The sequence below is a fragment of the Falco rusticolus genome, chromosome 3 (genome assembly GCF_015220075.1).
Source record: "Falco rusticolus isolate bFalRus1 chromosome 3, bFalRus1.pri, whole genome shotgun sequence".
Taxonomy (NCBI): domain Eukaryota; kingdom Metazoa; phylum Chordata; class Aves; order Falconiformes; family Falconidae; genus Falco; species Falco rusticolus.
This window is the reverse complement of record NC_051189.1, coordinates 61,001,291-61,016,929: the sequence shown is the minus strand read 5'-3', so window position 1 is coordinate 61,016,929 and position 15,639 is coordinate 61,001,291. Positions and strand designations below refer to the sequence as shown.

Sequence of the window (15,639 nt, the reverse complement as noted above, 5' to 3'; positions counted from 1 at the left end):
TATCTAAGTCAAGATTTTAAAAATAGGACCTTACTGTTAGGATTGGAATGGAGAGAGTTTCAAAACCAGCTAGGATGTTTGAATGTCCTGTCCCCATGGGTAGCTTTGCAGACTTCTGCCTGGCGTACTGATTTACTCTTGTTCTATTGTACCAGCCGTTTTTGCATAGGTAATGAGAACACTTATTGCCAGCTAGTTCTCATTAAAAGCCTAGTTTGGGACCCTGCCTTTGAAGTACCTGAAGTTCAGACAACAATTACCTTTTATACCATCAGATACCTCTTTGTTGGCAGTAGATAAAGTTTAAGCAAAAAAGCAAGTACCAGGATATTTCTGTTGCAAACCAAAAGTCAACTTAGACTGAATTTGAAGCAGAAATACAAGTATCTGCTAAGTAGAAAGGACAAAATAGGCAAGAGAAAAAAAAAAAAAAGTCCTAACGAACAAACTGTTCAGGTTGTTTTGTAGTTAATAACAGGGTAAGTTCAGCATAACACTACTAAAGCTGGTGTGTAATCTATATTTTGGCTGCAGGTCAGCAAAGTTCCTGAACTTCCACTGAAGTCCTACTGAAGTCAGTAAGACCTTGCCCCAGGGTCCACAACCACTTGTGTACTTTGCTGAACAGGGGTGGTTTTATGAAGCAAGACAGCTGTAGGAATGAGGATTTGACTTAGTACTCTAAACAACAATACCAGTGGAGATTGTGATGCGAGGAAGTAGAGTTTTGGTAATTCTTTGAACTTGGTCATTCAGAGTTTGTTGAGCTTTGATGAGTTCAACAGCAACGTAGAACCTGACTCAAGAACTTTACATTTATTATTAGAATCACTTGTATTTGTACATGACTTTTTTGCAAACAGTTTTTTTTAAAGCAGTACTTTGAAGCATAGGTAGGTATACCTTTTAGTCCTCACCATTTCTACTAGTTTTGAGATAAACATTCAGGCATTAATGGATGTCAGAGTGGTATAGCCACTGCTATTATTATTCCACAATATTCACTTAACTTTCTTGCATACCTTCCTCTGAAATTTTGAATACTTATTATTTCCATCAAAGCCAAAAATCTAAAACCCACATGAAGTCTTGGGAAGACAGGAGAAACCAGAAAACCAAGTAGAGAGAGGAAATAATAATAAAAATAAAAAGCAGGGTCAAGGTCTAAGGTTCAAAATGAGAAATTGGGCAAAGGCAGAGGGCAGAGTAACCAGTAGTAGCAGATTGTCCCTGATGTTATCGCTGGGCCTGTGAGTCCTGCAGAGCAACACTGTGCTGAAGATGCTCACACCTTCCACATGCAGCCCACTGGTTCCAGAGCATCCCCTTTCCTCCCTTTAGCACCACACCGTTGAGCTTCCTCCTCTTACTGGTATAAACAGCAAGGTGTTGCTGCTTTGGAACAGCTCAGCTGGGAAGTTCAAGATTGCAGAAGGAGGCACAGTGCAGGAAGAGGTCTGGAGGAGCCTGAAGAGGAGCTGTAACCTAGCCTGGTTTGTGCACACATACCCAGGTCTCCCGCTTGTCACTGTGCTATCATGACGTCCATGTTAAGTCTATTTGAGAGGCCCCATACCCCTACTGGGCCATAGAATTATGATGAGTTAAGACTGGTACGTTAGCAGTCCTCCTCAATTTAGTGGTAATAGTTCCTGTCACAGATGAAGAAGTAGAGCATGTGGATCATGGACAATCACAGTCACAGAACAGTCCAGGTGGGAAGGGACCTATGCAGATCATCTCATGCAACTCCTTGTGAGAGCAGGGCCTCAGATTAGGCTGTCCAGGGCCAAGTCTTGGATGTTTCCAGCAAAAGCAGCCAATGTCAGTGATTACTTGTTCTCACAATGATATTTTTTTTATATATATCCAGAAGGCATTTCCCTGAAGCAAATATGCCCTTAGACTCTTGTCCTGTAATGATGCCTCCTTGTGAGAAGAGCACCTCTGTCTTCTCTAAAACTACAATTTAGGTATTGGAAGGCTGAAAAAAACACCCTTCTTTCTGAATTACAGGTATGGCCTGACACTTGCCTGGTGCAGCGGAATAATTACATCCCTTGATCTGCTGGCAGTACTCTTGCCGATGCAGTCCAGGACATGTTTGCCTTCATTGCTGCTGGAGTTCACTGTTGGCTCATGTTCAGCTTGCTGTGCACCAGGGCTACCTGAGCCTATTCCACAGAGCTGCTTCCCACACAATCTGTCCACAGCCTTTACCGTTATGTGGGTTTATTCCAGATGCAGGGCTTTATCTTTGTTAAACCTTGTGGATTTTTTTTGGCGCTGTCTCTGTATGGTAGTTCTTCCTTCTAGCCCATCTACCTCTACCACACAGTTCAGTATCATTCACAGACTTTGTGTGGGTGCAATTCCATCCAGATAGTTTTGAAGATACTGAATAGTACCAGACCTGCCACCAGTCCCTGAGGAACTCCACTCATGACCAATACCATTTTGACCTAGATCCATTACCTGCCTTGGAGCAAGACAGTTTAGCTAGTTCTCCACCCATCCTGTGGTCCATCTGTCAGGTCTGTATCTTACCAGCTTGTCAGCAAAGATGTTGTGGGACAGTGTATCAAAGATGCTGAAATCAAGGTAGCTGACATCCACAGCTCTCCTTTCATCCGCTCAGCCAGTTGTTTCAGCGTAAAAACCAATCAGGTTACCCTTGGCAAATCCATATTGACTTGCTCCAGTCATCTTGTCTGACATGTGAGCATGAGCGCACAGGGGTATTTTTATGGCTTGATTTAGAAGCAGGAATAGATGAGCCTAGATGGATGAACAGCACTGACTACTTTGTTACATACTGAGGCATGGATTGGTGAATTAGGTTAACCTTTAATGCTAGATACGTATGCTCAAAAGGTTTTGATCTTTTCAGTTCTTCAGTTGTTTAGTGAAGCAGAGTTGGCTTTTCACATATATAGGCAGATGAGAAGAGTGAATTTTTTTCAATACACTACCTTGAAAATTAGACATCTTACTAGCTTATGGTATGACTGTATAGTAAGGTAGTCTGTGGAGGTGTTGGTAATTCTAGTGTCTTGTAATTATCAGGAAACATCTTGGCATTGATGAACTAAGTCATAGAAAAGATCTGTCATCATTTCTGAAAATGTCATCCTAGTAAGAGTCATCTGTCACAGATCGAGCACGATAGGTACTAAAAGATGTTTCAAAGTTATACTTTGGAGAGGGAGCATCAGTTAGGGGAAAATTAAATTCTTTGAGAAAACTGTTATTTAGAGAGCTGTAACTAGTCTTGTCATTTATATTGTTTAGCAGATGCCTGATGAAGAGAAATCTGTTAGCAGGGAGGATGACAAAGAAATAGCCTGCAGCCCAATTCCAATGACAGCAGAGAGAAGACGAAGTCTGTGGTATGCAAGCCACTATACAACTGATGAGAGAAAAGTAAGGCTGGAGGGGAAGGGTCTCTGAATTAATTTTTTTTTAATCAGTCAGTTAATTTTATCACAATTACTTTGAAATTAAGTGAAGCCGCATTATATAGGTTGTAAGTAAGAAGATCTTCATGTGTGATTATATAAATCATACACAATATCAAGGCTGTGTGGCAGAGTAGGAATATATTTTGTAAAAATTAATGAAAAAAACAAGAGTCAGTGGAAGGACCTGAAGAAAGAGCATGCTCTGCGTTTCTGGCTTCCACATTTAATAAGTTTAGGTCCAGGCTTTTGGCATGAGGCCATTATCTTTGTGCAAAACAGCAAGAAAGTCTGCTGATGTAAAGCTCTGATCTGCCGTATAACTACTAATTAACACTGTCATTAGTAAGGGAGGACTGCTAGCTTACCTTCCTCCAAGCATACTGGTGTCCTTGTTGGATATTCTCAGCAGGGCAGTTAAGGCAGTTTGTGTGAAAACTCCTGGAAAGGTCCAGCTTTCTACCATCTGTCCTCATGAGCCATAGTGCAAAATTTCTTTTGATGGGTTGCAGTCAGATTTGGGCTATACAAACACTCTGTTGAGCCACATATACTCAATCCCCCAGAGCTCAGGCAAATGAATGAAGTATCACATTTTATAACATTTCATGGAAAGTATTTTTTTAATTACAGTAATTCTAATGATCATTTAAAAACTTAGTTTTTAAGCATTAGATCATTAGAAAGACATTAGAAAGCAGTTAATCAGTAATGCCATACTGATTAATTCTTTGACCTAGTATCTAAAATCTCAATGCAACGTTCTTAGTTTTGGTTTTGAATTCACGAGAACATAGTGTAAATTTATGTCAATGCCATGGCACAGTAAATATCATTTTATGGAGCATAGTGTACAATTCTGCTGGCTTTTTAAGAATTCTTTCTGAATTTCTTAGTGCAAATCTGCAAAAGTCACCCAATATGCATGCATGTATTCAAAAAGTTAGACTTATTAATGCTTGAGCCATGCTTCTTTAATAATTTGTCTTGCATTGCTTTTTGCAGCTTCTGTCAATGACCCAAGATGAATACAAGCCATCGGATGTTAGTATACTACTAGTCTTTGTATTTGTAATTCTTCTTAATATGTGTAAATACAGATTACACTGATACATAAAGATAAAACCTTAGGTGACATTTTTCAGACCTCTTTATTTTTGTTAGCCTACCATTTACCCTATAACTTTGATTATCCTAAATATAATTGGGTTTTGCTTCTTTAATAATTGCACTGAGAAACTTTAGCCCTAAAATTGATGGTTTGAAGTTAAACTGCTTGTAGTAGTACCAGCTGGCAAGCAATCTTTGCTATTTCGTTGGGTTATTTAAACCATAAAAGATACCAGAATATGCTTTCTAATGCAAGCTGTCTTAAAACTTGATTTAGCTTCTTTGCTGTAATTTTTTCTTTCATTCGTGTTGAAATGCTGAGGCCCTTAAAGCATGACTGACAACACATGAGTTCAATTTACAGATTACAGAAAATCCAAGTCTTTCTTTGAACAGACAGCAAATGATCCATTTATCTTGACTGCTATAGACCCTAGCAGACTCTGAAAGCAGAAACATCCTCTGTTCACCATGCACAGGAGAATGGAGGTGCAGTTGAAGTCTGGGAGCAGCTATAACCAAATCTAAATGTGCTTCACAGCCTGTGCTTGGTGTAGCTGCTGAATATAACTGAACATAACCCAGATACTATTCTGAAATATTCCACATGCCTGTGCATAGTTTCAACAGGCAAAATACGCTCCTATCTCACAGCCTAAGCAGAAGTCAGTCTTCAGGATGTGCTACCATCGGTAACCCATTGCACATGAATTTCTGCCAATACAAGAGGTATTTATGCTTGTGGTTGCTGGAGCCCTAATTCAAACAAGCACAAGGGCTGAAATTTAAGCCACAGAAATCAAACAATGAAAGAGTACTGAATTAGTACTACCAAGTGGCATACATGTAGCATCAAAAACAATAATTACCACAACTGGTTTTATTAATGGCAGCAAATTTAGATCTCACCAGTACAATTTTAAAACTGAAAGTAGTCTGTAACCATTGTTTTCATAATTAGTGGAAATAATTAGATGCGAACTAAAGCCTGAAAATCTTGATGTATTAGTTTGCATAAGAAGGAGGATGAAGTTTTGGTTATAGCTTTAACTTCAGTGCAGGACATATAATGATACTTTCCTAGCTGGGCCGTAAAAAGCCAATTTAACCTGGGAAAGGCAGTATGTCTGCAGATGGGCTCGCTGGGTTACTGTTTGTATACTGAGCCATGTGATCAACCTTAGCCTTCCCCAGCTGTGGATGTGTTAACTTAGTCCACCTTTGCACGGTTTGTTCTTTCCATTTAATTTCATGGGTAGGACAGACCAAGAGCGTGCAAACAGTTATTTGCCATGGCTCAGCAGTAACTTAATTGCTTTTGCTTATGTATCTATACTTTTATTCCTTTTCAGACTGCTTGTGTATAAGTTGAAGTGTTACCTAATGCAATGTGACATTCTGGGAATTTGAAAAAAACTTGAAATCTTTCAAAGGAAATATTTACAAAAGTTCAAAGTTGCAGCAGCATTTTACTGTTGCTAAAAAACTGCATTGAAACAGATTTGTGATTCTATTGATATTGCATAGAAAGCTAACAACAATTAATTTTGGAAGCTGTTACGCGCTAGTTTTGCATGCAACATGACTAAAACACACCAATTGCTTTGGAAGGAAGTAACTGCAGTTACTGGTTAAGCTCCTTTCACACTGGCAATTCAACAGTAGCGAAGTGCAGAAGTAGGTGTCACATTGTCCTCAGAGCCACCCTAAATGCAGTGCCTCTCTCTGATGTCCTGGCAGGTGCTGCTGGTAACAGTGAATGGGAACCCTGCTGACTATCACACCATCCACCCCACACTGCCATTAGAAAATGGGCCAGCCAAAGCAGACATGTATTCAACACCACAGTACAAATGGGAGACTTCGGATGAAATGTCAGGTAGTGAATTGCCTGGGAATTACCCTTAGTTCCATATTTTTTCTTATTCTGTATCTCCAATCACTGCCTTTAGCATTTATTTTCATTTTGTAAAGGTCTTTGGCCTGTTGAAGTTAAATAATTGCTGTTGCCTTACAATGATGGCTGACCATACAGCAATTTTGTAAATGGGGCTGTAGGCATATACTATCCAAAATACTTTGTCTACCAACATAGTGATTGCGGGTTTTGCTTTACTGTGCTCAAATGTAATTTTTCTTTGGCTCCCATCTTTAGCTTGCTGATTGCTGTAGAAGTATCCATCAGAGTGTTTACAACTGAAATCATTCCAGGAGAGAGTGCATATACTACTTTTAGACCAGCATGAATTGCAAATAAGAATTTCTTTTTCTACTTAGAAAAGGAAGAAGAGGAGGACGAAGAGGAAGAGGAAGTTACTCAGGCGGAAAAAGAAAATGTTAAATTACATGCCCTAGTCTCTGTGTTTCAATTTATCATGAAACAAAGTTACATTTGTGCTCTGATAGCCATGATGGTAAGTAGTGGCAACAACAACAAAACCACAGAAAAACCCAAACAAAAAAAGCTGTTAATTTTACAAATAAATGTATCTTCTCAATGTTTTCCCGAAAGTAAACTCATTCATTGGTTTTCAGTAAGTGTTTGCATCAGGGTTAGAAAACATCAATATGGTGTCTGCATCAGTTTGGGTTTGTTTTAGGTTATTAATGCATAATTCCCAGGCCTGTTAAATAAATAGGGCAACACATGGAGTTCTGGGTAAAGTGTCACATTTCCAGGACTGGGAGCCCTGGGTTTTGTTGTCTGTTGAATGTCAGAAAACCTGAAAAATCAATTTCTATCGATTCCCAACCTTCTCCATAAGCAGGCTTGTCATGCTTTTCCTTAACTCAGAAATTTGCCTACAAAACTAAAGCATTCCATAGTGATATAAAAAAATATATCTATATAGTTCCTATTTCAGGTTGAAACATGCATCCTGTTACTCTTTGAGAAGAAAAGATCCTGTAAAGCCTGGTTTCCTACATTGACACAGAAAGGTCTCAAGGAAAATACTATGTACCAAGCAAGATTTTGCTGTTGTTTTACCTCCCTTATTTGTCTTTCTCATGTTGTTGCTTGCTTTTAAGCCCACTTTATGCAAGTACCTTGAGCTACACTGTAACAAATTTTCAGCATAATAATTAGATCTCTATATTCCCAATGAAAGCTTTGGTTTTACTGTTTTGGAAAGGTTTCAACTGTGATGAAATTAACCATAAAGCTTCTTGGCCCAATTTTGCATTAAAAATGGTAAAACAAATTAGCTTGGCTGCTTTTTGTTTGCATAAAGTTTCAAACTGTATTTGCTGTCCTTTAACAGGAAAAGTTTCTCAACTAAATAAAGCAGACTCCTTGTGGAGAATCTGGACTGACTTGATGCATTCTGAGACATTAGCAAGTAGTTCTTTTTGTATTGACACAATGCCTCTTTTTCCTATTTTTTAAATTCACATTGCTTCATATGATCTGCATTTCTGTTTTAATTAATTTCTAGAGTCATATCTCTCCATATCAAAGGAAAATATATATTTGAAGAGTTTTCTTGTAGTTTAATATTGGGACACTACTAGCTTTTTACTTAGTGATACATCACTATTTTATATGACCCTGATTCATTTATGAATTTATGATGTGATCTGTTGCACGTTTCATTTATACCATAGCCAAAGACAGCTCAGTGTAAGTTATTTTCTTATATGGGGACAGAGAAATGCCATATTAGTGTTTTACACATACCCTTAAAAAACATAATTTCCAAGGGCGGGATGGAGCTAAACTGTTTGAAATATTCTTAATGTTTCAAGCTTTTCTATTTAAATTGAAAAGGAATCTGAAATGTTTTATTGAGAGTCATTCTGTACTTAAACCAGCATATCTACAGCTGAATTTAGCCCTAAATTGATAATGTAATGTTAATAAAAAACACTGAAAATCCCATTTTGCCCACGTTTTTAATAGAGCAGTTTTCAGTAACGAATTTCTGCAAGCTGTAGAAAACATTCTGGAGTTGTGTTTCAGGTAATCTAATGTGGTTAGCATAGTCTAATCGTTCTTGAGATTAGGTGTGCGCAGTGTGTGCATACCACAGCCTTCCATTTGAAATTGATTCCCCAAAAACTAGAAGAGTGTGGAGTTAGCATAGTTGTGTAAATCTTTCCAAGCCTTGAGTTTAGTAGCTGTTGAATACGTTTTGCTATTCCTACTCTGAATTCTTTGCTGCCCGTTTTGCAATATCTTGCGTGCCCAAAAGTTAGCCTGTATTCTCTATCTCTTTTAGTTTGGTGTAATGAGAAGCAATAAGTCTGCTTACAAACCTTACCAAGGTGCCATTAATGCACAACGCAGGGTTCACCCTCAGCTGTGGGCTTAAGAATCCACTTTCTGCATGTTCCCCAAGGGTTTTATTGTAGCCGGCCCATCAGGTGATTAATATGGGTGAAAAGTCTCATGACAATGAAAATGTGTGCAGAGTCGAGAAGCATAAGTTAAATGTAACTGGCAGTATGCATCAGTGTCGTTCCTGAATGTATCTCTGAGCATTTTTATATCTTTTTCCTCCTCCTGCAAGGCGTGGAGTATCACATATCACAGCTGGTTGACTTTTGTGTTACTCATCTGGTCTTGCACATTGTGGATGATTCGGGACCGAAGGAAATATGCCATGATCAGTTCACCATTCATGGTTTTCTATGGAAATTTACTGCTAACACTGCAGTATATATGGAGCATCGAGCTCAAGAATGATGAGCTTCCTCAAGTATCTGGTTTTTTAGAAAGAAAGGAACCTGGGGAGCTGGCATCAAAGGTAGGTGTTACAAACAGTTGAGATTTATTTATGAAACCACAAAATATATGGTGATAAAAAAGTAAATCTCTTGGCATTTAAGAATGAGTCTTTAGTATTCAGTATAACCATGCTCAGTAGCAGCTTTACAATAAAGGGTAAGGCATTAAAAAATAGTGTTCAGAAAATTGTTTCTTGCATATTAAGCTAATACCAAAACAAACGTTTCAGACATCTTTGTGGATTTTCATGCTAATTCTGTAGAAAATTCTTGGTGGATGGAAATTGCTCACTTGTTTAGCTCTGTAAACTGGATGCAAAACTAAATGTGATTTGATTTGTTAGACTGATGCACGTGGAATGTCAGGTCTGTCTCTAAATATGATGGCAACTGGAACTGTGGTGTTGTTGCAGTTACCAATACTGCTTACTCCCTTGTGATTTGGCACAAGCAGCAGTACATAGCTGTGACTAAACTTTAATTCTTTATCCTTACACCTGAAGCAGCATGAGTTGGAATCCATTTCAAGTCAGAAACAGAAGAGTTTGTTGACCTCTGTGTGTGATAGATTTTTTTTTAGTTTGATGTCTTGAAAGCACTACAAAATGCATTTTATTTGGCAAGTTTGCTTCTGGGGAGGCCACGAGCATAAATAGGAAGCTGTTTCCTAGAGTACCCAAGAGGGGCATCTCAGTGCATCTAGTTGGCACTGCTTTCCTTGCACTAAGTGAGTCACTTCCCTTGTGACTCCTAATTACTATTTAAGGTGATTCTGTAAGTGATTTTTCATGTTGGCAGTGCCCTTTGGACAACCATTTCTGGGTCTTTAATGCATCTGAAAACCTGCAAGTGCTGTATTATTTCTCTCATAGGTTGGGCTAGTTTAGTAAGAGAGCTAAAGTTCAAGGGGTTCTGCAAGAGAAGTTCTACAGTTTGCCTCAATAACTTGTTAAAACTCTAAGTTTTAAAGAGAACATTGACACTTTTTTATTAACTATATCATCAAATATGTTATCTAAAACTAGCTGGTGTCAAGAAAGGGAACTGTTGAGTATATATTATGATTTGACCACCCTCATAAAACCATTATAAGATGTCTGGTGGGGTCTCAGGCTGAATATGATGTGTTGTGTAAATTTCACAGAATGAGTGAGGCTGAAAAAAACTTCTGGAGGTCATCTGATTCAACTCCCCCAACTCAAGCAAGGCCATCTAGAGCTGATTGCCCAGGACCATTGCCCAGATGGCTTTTGAACATCTCAAATAATGGAGACTCCACAGCCTCCCTGGGTGACCTGTGCCAGTGCTCTGTCACCCTCACACACCCCCCAAAAAATGTTCTTTGACATTCAGAGGAATCCTCCTGTGTTTCAGTTTGTTCCCATTGCCCCGTCACTGGGCACCACTGAAAAGTGCCTGGCTTCGTCTGTTTTCCACTTTCCCTTCAGTTATTTATAGACATTGGATGAGGTTTCCACTGAGCTTTCTTTTATTCAGGCTGAACAGTCTCAGCGCTCTCAGTCTTTTCTCATAGGAGAGATGCTGCAGTCACTTCATCTTCATGGCCATTCAACTGGACTCTCTCCGGTATGTCCATGTCTCTTGTACTGGGGTGCCAGAATGGGACACAGCACTCAAATTGTGGCTTCACCAGTGCTGAGTAGAGGGGAAGGATCACCTCCCTCAACCGGCTGGCAACACTTCTCCTAATGCAACCCAGGATACTGTCGGCCACCTTTGCTGTAAGGACACATTGCTGGCTCGTGTTCAACCTGGTGTCCGCCCAGACCCCCAGGCTTTTTCTGCCAAATTACTCACCAGATGGTCAGCCCCCAGCCTGTAACGGTGCGTGAACTGGTTGTTCCTCCCCAGGTGCAGGACTTTGCAGTTCCTGTTGTTGAACTCCATGCTGTTCCTGTTAGCCTATTTCTTGAGCCTGTTGAGGTCCCTCTGCATGGCAGCACAACCCTCTAGTGTATCACCCAGTCCTCCCAGTTTTGTGGCATCAGCAAATTTGGTAAGTGTACACTGTGCCCCATCATCCAGATCATAAATGAAGACATTGAACAGGACTGGGTCTAGTATATACCCCTGGCATACATCGCTAATTACTGACCTGCAACTAGACTTTATGCCACTGATTACTACACTCTGACCTCAGTCAGCTGTTCAGCCAGTTTTCAATCCACCTCACTGCTCATCTAGCCCATACTTCATCAGCTTGTCTATGAGGATCTTATGGGAGACAGTGTCAAAGCCTTCCTGAAGTCTAGGTAGGCAGTACACGCTGCTCTCATCTACCAAGGCAGTCATTTCATCACAGAAGTTTATCAGGTTGGTCAAGCATGACTTACCCTTGGTGAATTCACACTGACTATTCCTGGTGATTTTCTTGCCCTTCATGTGCCTGGAAGCGTTTTCCAGGATTAACTGCTCCATCATCTTAGAATCATAGAACAGTTGGGTCAGAAGAGGCCTTTAAAGATCACCTAGTCTGGCCCCCCTGCCATAGGCAGGGACATCTTTCACTAGATCAGGTTGCTCAGAGCCCTGCCCAGTCCGACCTTAAACACTTCCAATGATGCAACATCTGCAATTTCTCTGGGCAACCTGTTCTAGTGTCCCACTGTTGTAGTTAAAGTCCAAATCAGTTTGCCTCACACAGGGCACCAATTGTCACAGCACAGGCAAAACTAGCAAACTGCAACAAGGCTTTTACCATTAGCCTGATTCTACTGCCCATGCTGTTTCTTCTTCCTCCAGAGGCCAGACCACACTGCTCTCCCTCCACCCAACCCCTCTCCCACACTCCTCAGGGCTGTTTAACCACTTAGCAGGAAGGAGCTACAGCTGCACATCATCCATGTCAACCAACCCACTGCCTTCGAGGCAAGGCCACAGCTGCATATTATCAATGCTAATCAACCCACTGCCTTCATTCCTCTACATCCCACCACCTCACCTTCCCAGGGATCAAGTTGAGGCTGATGAGCCTATATGCTCCATCTTGCCCTTATTGAAGACAGGAGCGTGACATTTGCTTTCTTCCAGTCTTCCAGTCACCACAGTCAATCAAAGCTATTGAGAGTAGTCCCTACAATGACATCTACCAGCTCCCTCAGCACTCGTGGGTACACCCTGTCAGGACCTATGGATTTACGTATGCTCAGTTTGCTTAAGCATGCCCTGACCTGGTCCTCTTCCACCAAGGGTGTGTCTTGCTTCAGACTTCCCACAGCCTTAGGGACCTATGATTCCTGAAGGCTGGTCTTCCTAGCAAAGACTGAGGCAAAGGGGGCATTTGATGCCTCAGCCTTTTTCATGTCCTGCATCACCAGGGCCCTTTCCCTACTCAGCATGGGCCCACATTTTCCCCAGATTTCCTTTTTCTGCTTATGTACTTACAGAAGTTCTTCTCGTTGCTCTCAGCATGCATCGCCAGACTCAGCTTCAGGCCTTGGCTTTTCTAACCATGTCTCTGCAATGCTCGGCCAGTGCCTCTGTATTTCTCCCAGGTTAGCTAGCTCATCATCCATCCCCAGGCAGAGCCCGCATGTTCCAGCTGTGCTGTCATGCAAATCACAGCTCCACCTCCACATCTTCCTGGCTCGTGCTTCCTAAAGAGTCTGTATCTCTCTATGGCAGCTATGCAAGCTGTCACACCCTGTCTGTGACAACAAGATCATAGCCCTGCACAGAGGTCTCTAATTCCTTGTGTTTATTCCCCATGCTGCATGCATTAGTGTACAGGCACTTCAGAGAGGCACCTGGCATGCTGATTTCCCAGAAAGGATGTAGAAGGTTTCCCCATAATGGTGCCTTGAACACATTTTCTTGCTTACATACAAATGTTTTCAGTGACCCCACATATACCCTGTTTTGTTGATTATGTGTTTCCTTTTGTTCGTATCACCCCAGACACCCTTTGCTTGTCAGTCCTCTCAAGGCTGCTAGTAACTGTCCCTCCTTGTTATTCCTAGTTTAAAGTCCTTTGAATAACAGTTGAATGTAAATAAAGATTTGATACTGTATTCTGCAAAGAGAGGAAAATAGAAAGGTACTGTAATTCTTTCTGCATAATTTTCTGCATGCTATATGTGTGTTTCCTGGTCTGAAAAGGAAATAAAAGGGATACTGTAGAAGGTGACTGAAAGTATTTATTTGATCTGCAACCCTTCAAGTCTTTTCTTAGAGCTAGCTCTGGCTTTGGAAATGTCAAAAAGAACAAGGCATAAATCCAGGAGGGAGATGGAGCTAATTGCCGCAGAACAAATCTGTGTTTTACAATATCAAAAGTTCGTGTTGCAAAGGCCAGAGCTTCAGAAGGTATCTGGAGAAGCTGTGACAATTCACAGAGGCTGAAAATCTGCTGTAGCTCACAGCATTAACTGTAGTGAAAACAGCTGTCGCTAGCCTGGGACCTCTCCTTTCCCCCATTAAGTACTTCCACGTTAGATGAAAACCAGGAGAGTTCTTTAAATTGTACTGCTTGACTTGTCATTCTGTTGTGTGCAAAATCCTTGGCTCTTACGTGCTTCCTATTTGAGATTTTATTCTTGCTAAGTAGTCAAGTAAGTCTTGTTCTGTGCCGCTGAAATCAGTGGAAACCTTGTAGAATGTATGTAGAATCAAGTGTGTGATGAATAGGCATCAAAGCTGTTTTCTGAATTTTGACCATCTCTCAGTATTGCAAGCTGTTAATTTAGCTTTTTGCAAAACACAGAAACACACTTTTCATTAAATATCCTTATTTGTTTCTAAGGTATCCGGCTGTTATTGAATTATCATATCTTAAGGCTCCTCAAAGAATGAAAAGCCATCTTAAATCTTCTAACCGCTCCAAATGAAAGGCATATTCAGTTGACTGGATCTTATGTAACTTAACGGCATACAAAGAATTTTCTGATTTTTAAATTAATTGCATGTAAGCACCTGAAGTACCAAACCTCCTATATTAAAAGATTTAGGATATACAAAACTGTAATAATGACAATACACTCACCTACATGTTCTGCTTCCCTGAAAAAAAGGGGGGAAAAAGAACAAAAATGAACACATGGGAATTATACCACTCGATACATAGTGAAAAGATCCTTAATCTTGTAAGACAGTAGTTAAAAACTGAATAGAACGGGGTAGAACAAAATCGTATAGGCATATGCCTTTAAGAAGAGATGCAGAATGGTAAGTGATTAGTCAATGGAAAACAAATGAAATAAAGTTGGTTTTAATGCAGGGTGTTTCCTAAGTGACTTAACTTTTACAAAGATGCACTTTGATGGTGATGCTATCAGTGCCATTTTCTGATAGACAGAGAAAACAAAGGCATGCAGTATTTTTTAAAACATATATGTGTATTAGTAGGACATAGGAAATACAATTAGTCTGTTGTTTTTGTTTTGATTTTTGTTTGCAGATTCTTTTCACAATTACTTTCTGGCTACTGCTTAGGCAACACCTCACTGAACAGAAAGCACTTCAGCTAAAAGAAGCTACTTTATCTGAGGTCAAAGTTGGAAGTGAAGAAAATGAAGAAAAAGGTAAAGCCAGATCCAATTTAGTCCTTCAGTCATGATAGAAGTTCTGGTTACTGCATTTCTGTGATGCTGAAAACAATTAACAAGATACCTGTTAATAGCTAAGAAAGGTATTACAAATTCTATGAGCATCTATCTCTAGGGATATAAAATAAAACACCTTTGAACTTTAGAAAGTCAAATAAAATGAGAATTCTCTTTACTGGAAGGTAATTAAAATGACTTATTTGAGAAATATCACAGGACTTTCAAATAATCTGTTTACTCCTGTGTCCCAAACTCAAACCAGCAGGTTAATTGTCCTAGGAGTTTAACCACAGGGGGAGAAGAGTTTATGTAGGAAAAATCAGTTGCTAAATTCCTTGGAAGTTGTGTTTGTACATAAAACTTGCACAGAACCAGAAGCTAAACTACTCATTTTAATGGGAAACTAAGCATGTGTATTTTCAGTGCAGAGGTTCATGCTATCGGAAGCATATCTGAGAGCAAAGTTTACTGCTACAGTTTCAACTCATCTAGCAGCTCGGTGGCCTGTTCTATCTTTTGCTACTGGGCACATATTCCCCCAAACTTTCCTTGCCTGTTTTTTTCTCTCTGGATGCTGATCTGAACAAGTTCAACTCACTGAAATGGTAGAAACCCAGCCCTGGAAGCAGTGATATAGTTTCCTGTTTGATTAATTACAGTATTTGTCTCAGTAAAATATCTGATCAGAGTCAGAGCTGGACACTGCAAGGATATGCAAAGCAAGAGCAAGGAAAGTGTCTGAGAAACAGGAATGGTGAGTGGGACAAAAAGCAAGCCTT

General features: G+C 40.1%; 1 protein-coding gene across 13 annotated transcripts in view; it reads left to right on the top strand.

Annotated features, from left to right (window-relative positions):
• Positions 1-15,639, top strand: part of PIEZO2 (piezo type mechanosensitive ion channel component 2) — a 315,013-nt gene that overhangs the window by 210,548 nt on the left and 88,826 nt on the right. For 9 of the 13 annotated variants that reach the window (XM_037380206.1, XM_037380196.1, XM_037380205.1 and 6 more), the window contains exons 9-14: positions 3,292-3,423; positions 4,464-4,502; positions 6,309-6,447; positions 6,846-6,982; positions 9,080-9,316; positions 14,713-14,836. In XM_037380206.1, the coding sequence (XP_037236103.1) occupies positions 3,292-3,423; positions 4,464-4,502; positions 6,309-6,447; positions 6,846-6,982; positions 9,080-9,316; positions 14,713-14,836 (808 nt within the window). The remainder of the gene's footprint in view (positions 1-3,291; positions 3,424-4,463; positions 4,503-6,308; positions 6,448-6,845; positions 6,983-9,079; positions 9,317-14,712; positions 14,837-15,639) is intronic. The other 4 variants (XM_037380199.1, XM_037380197.1, XM_037380202.1 and 1 more) reach the window with 2 other exon arrangements.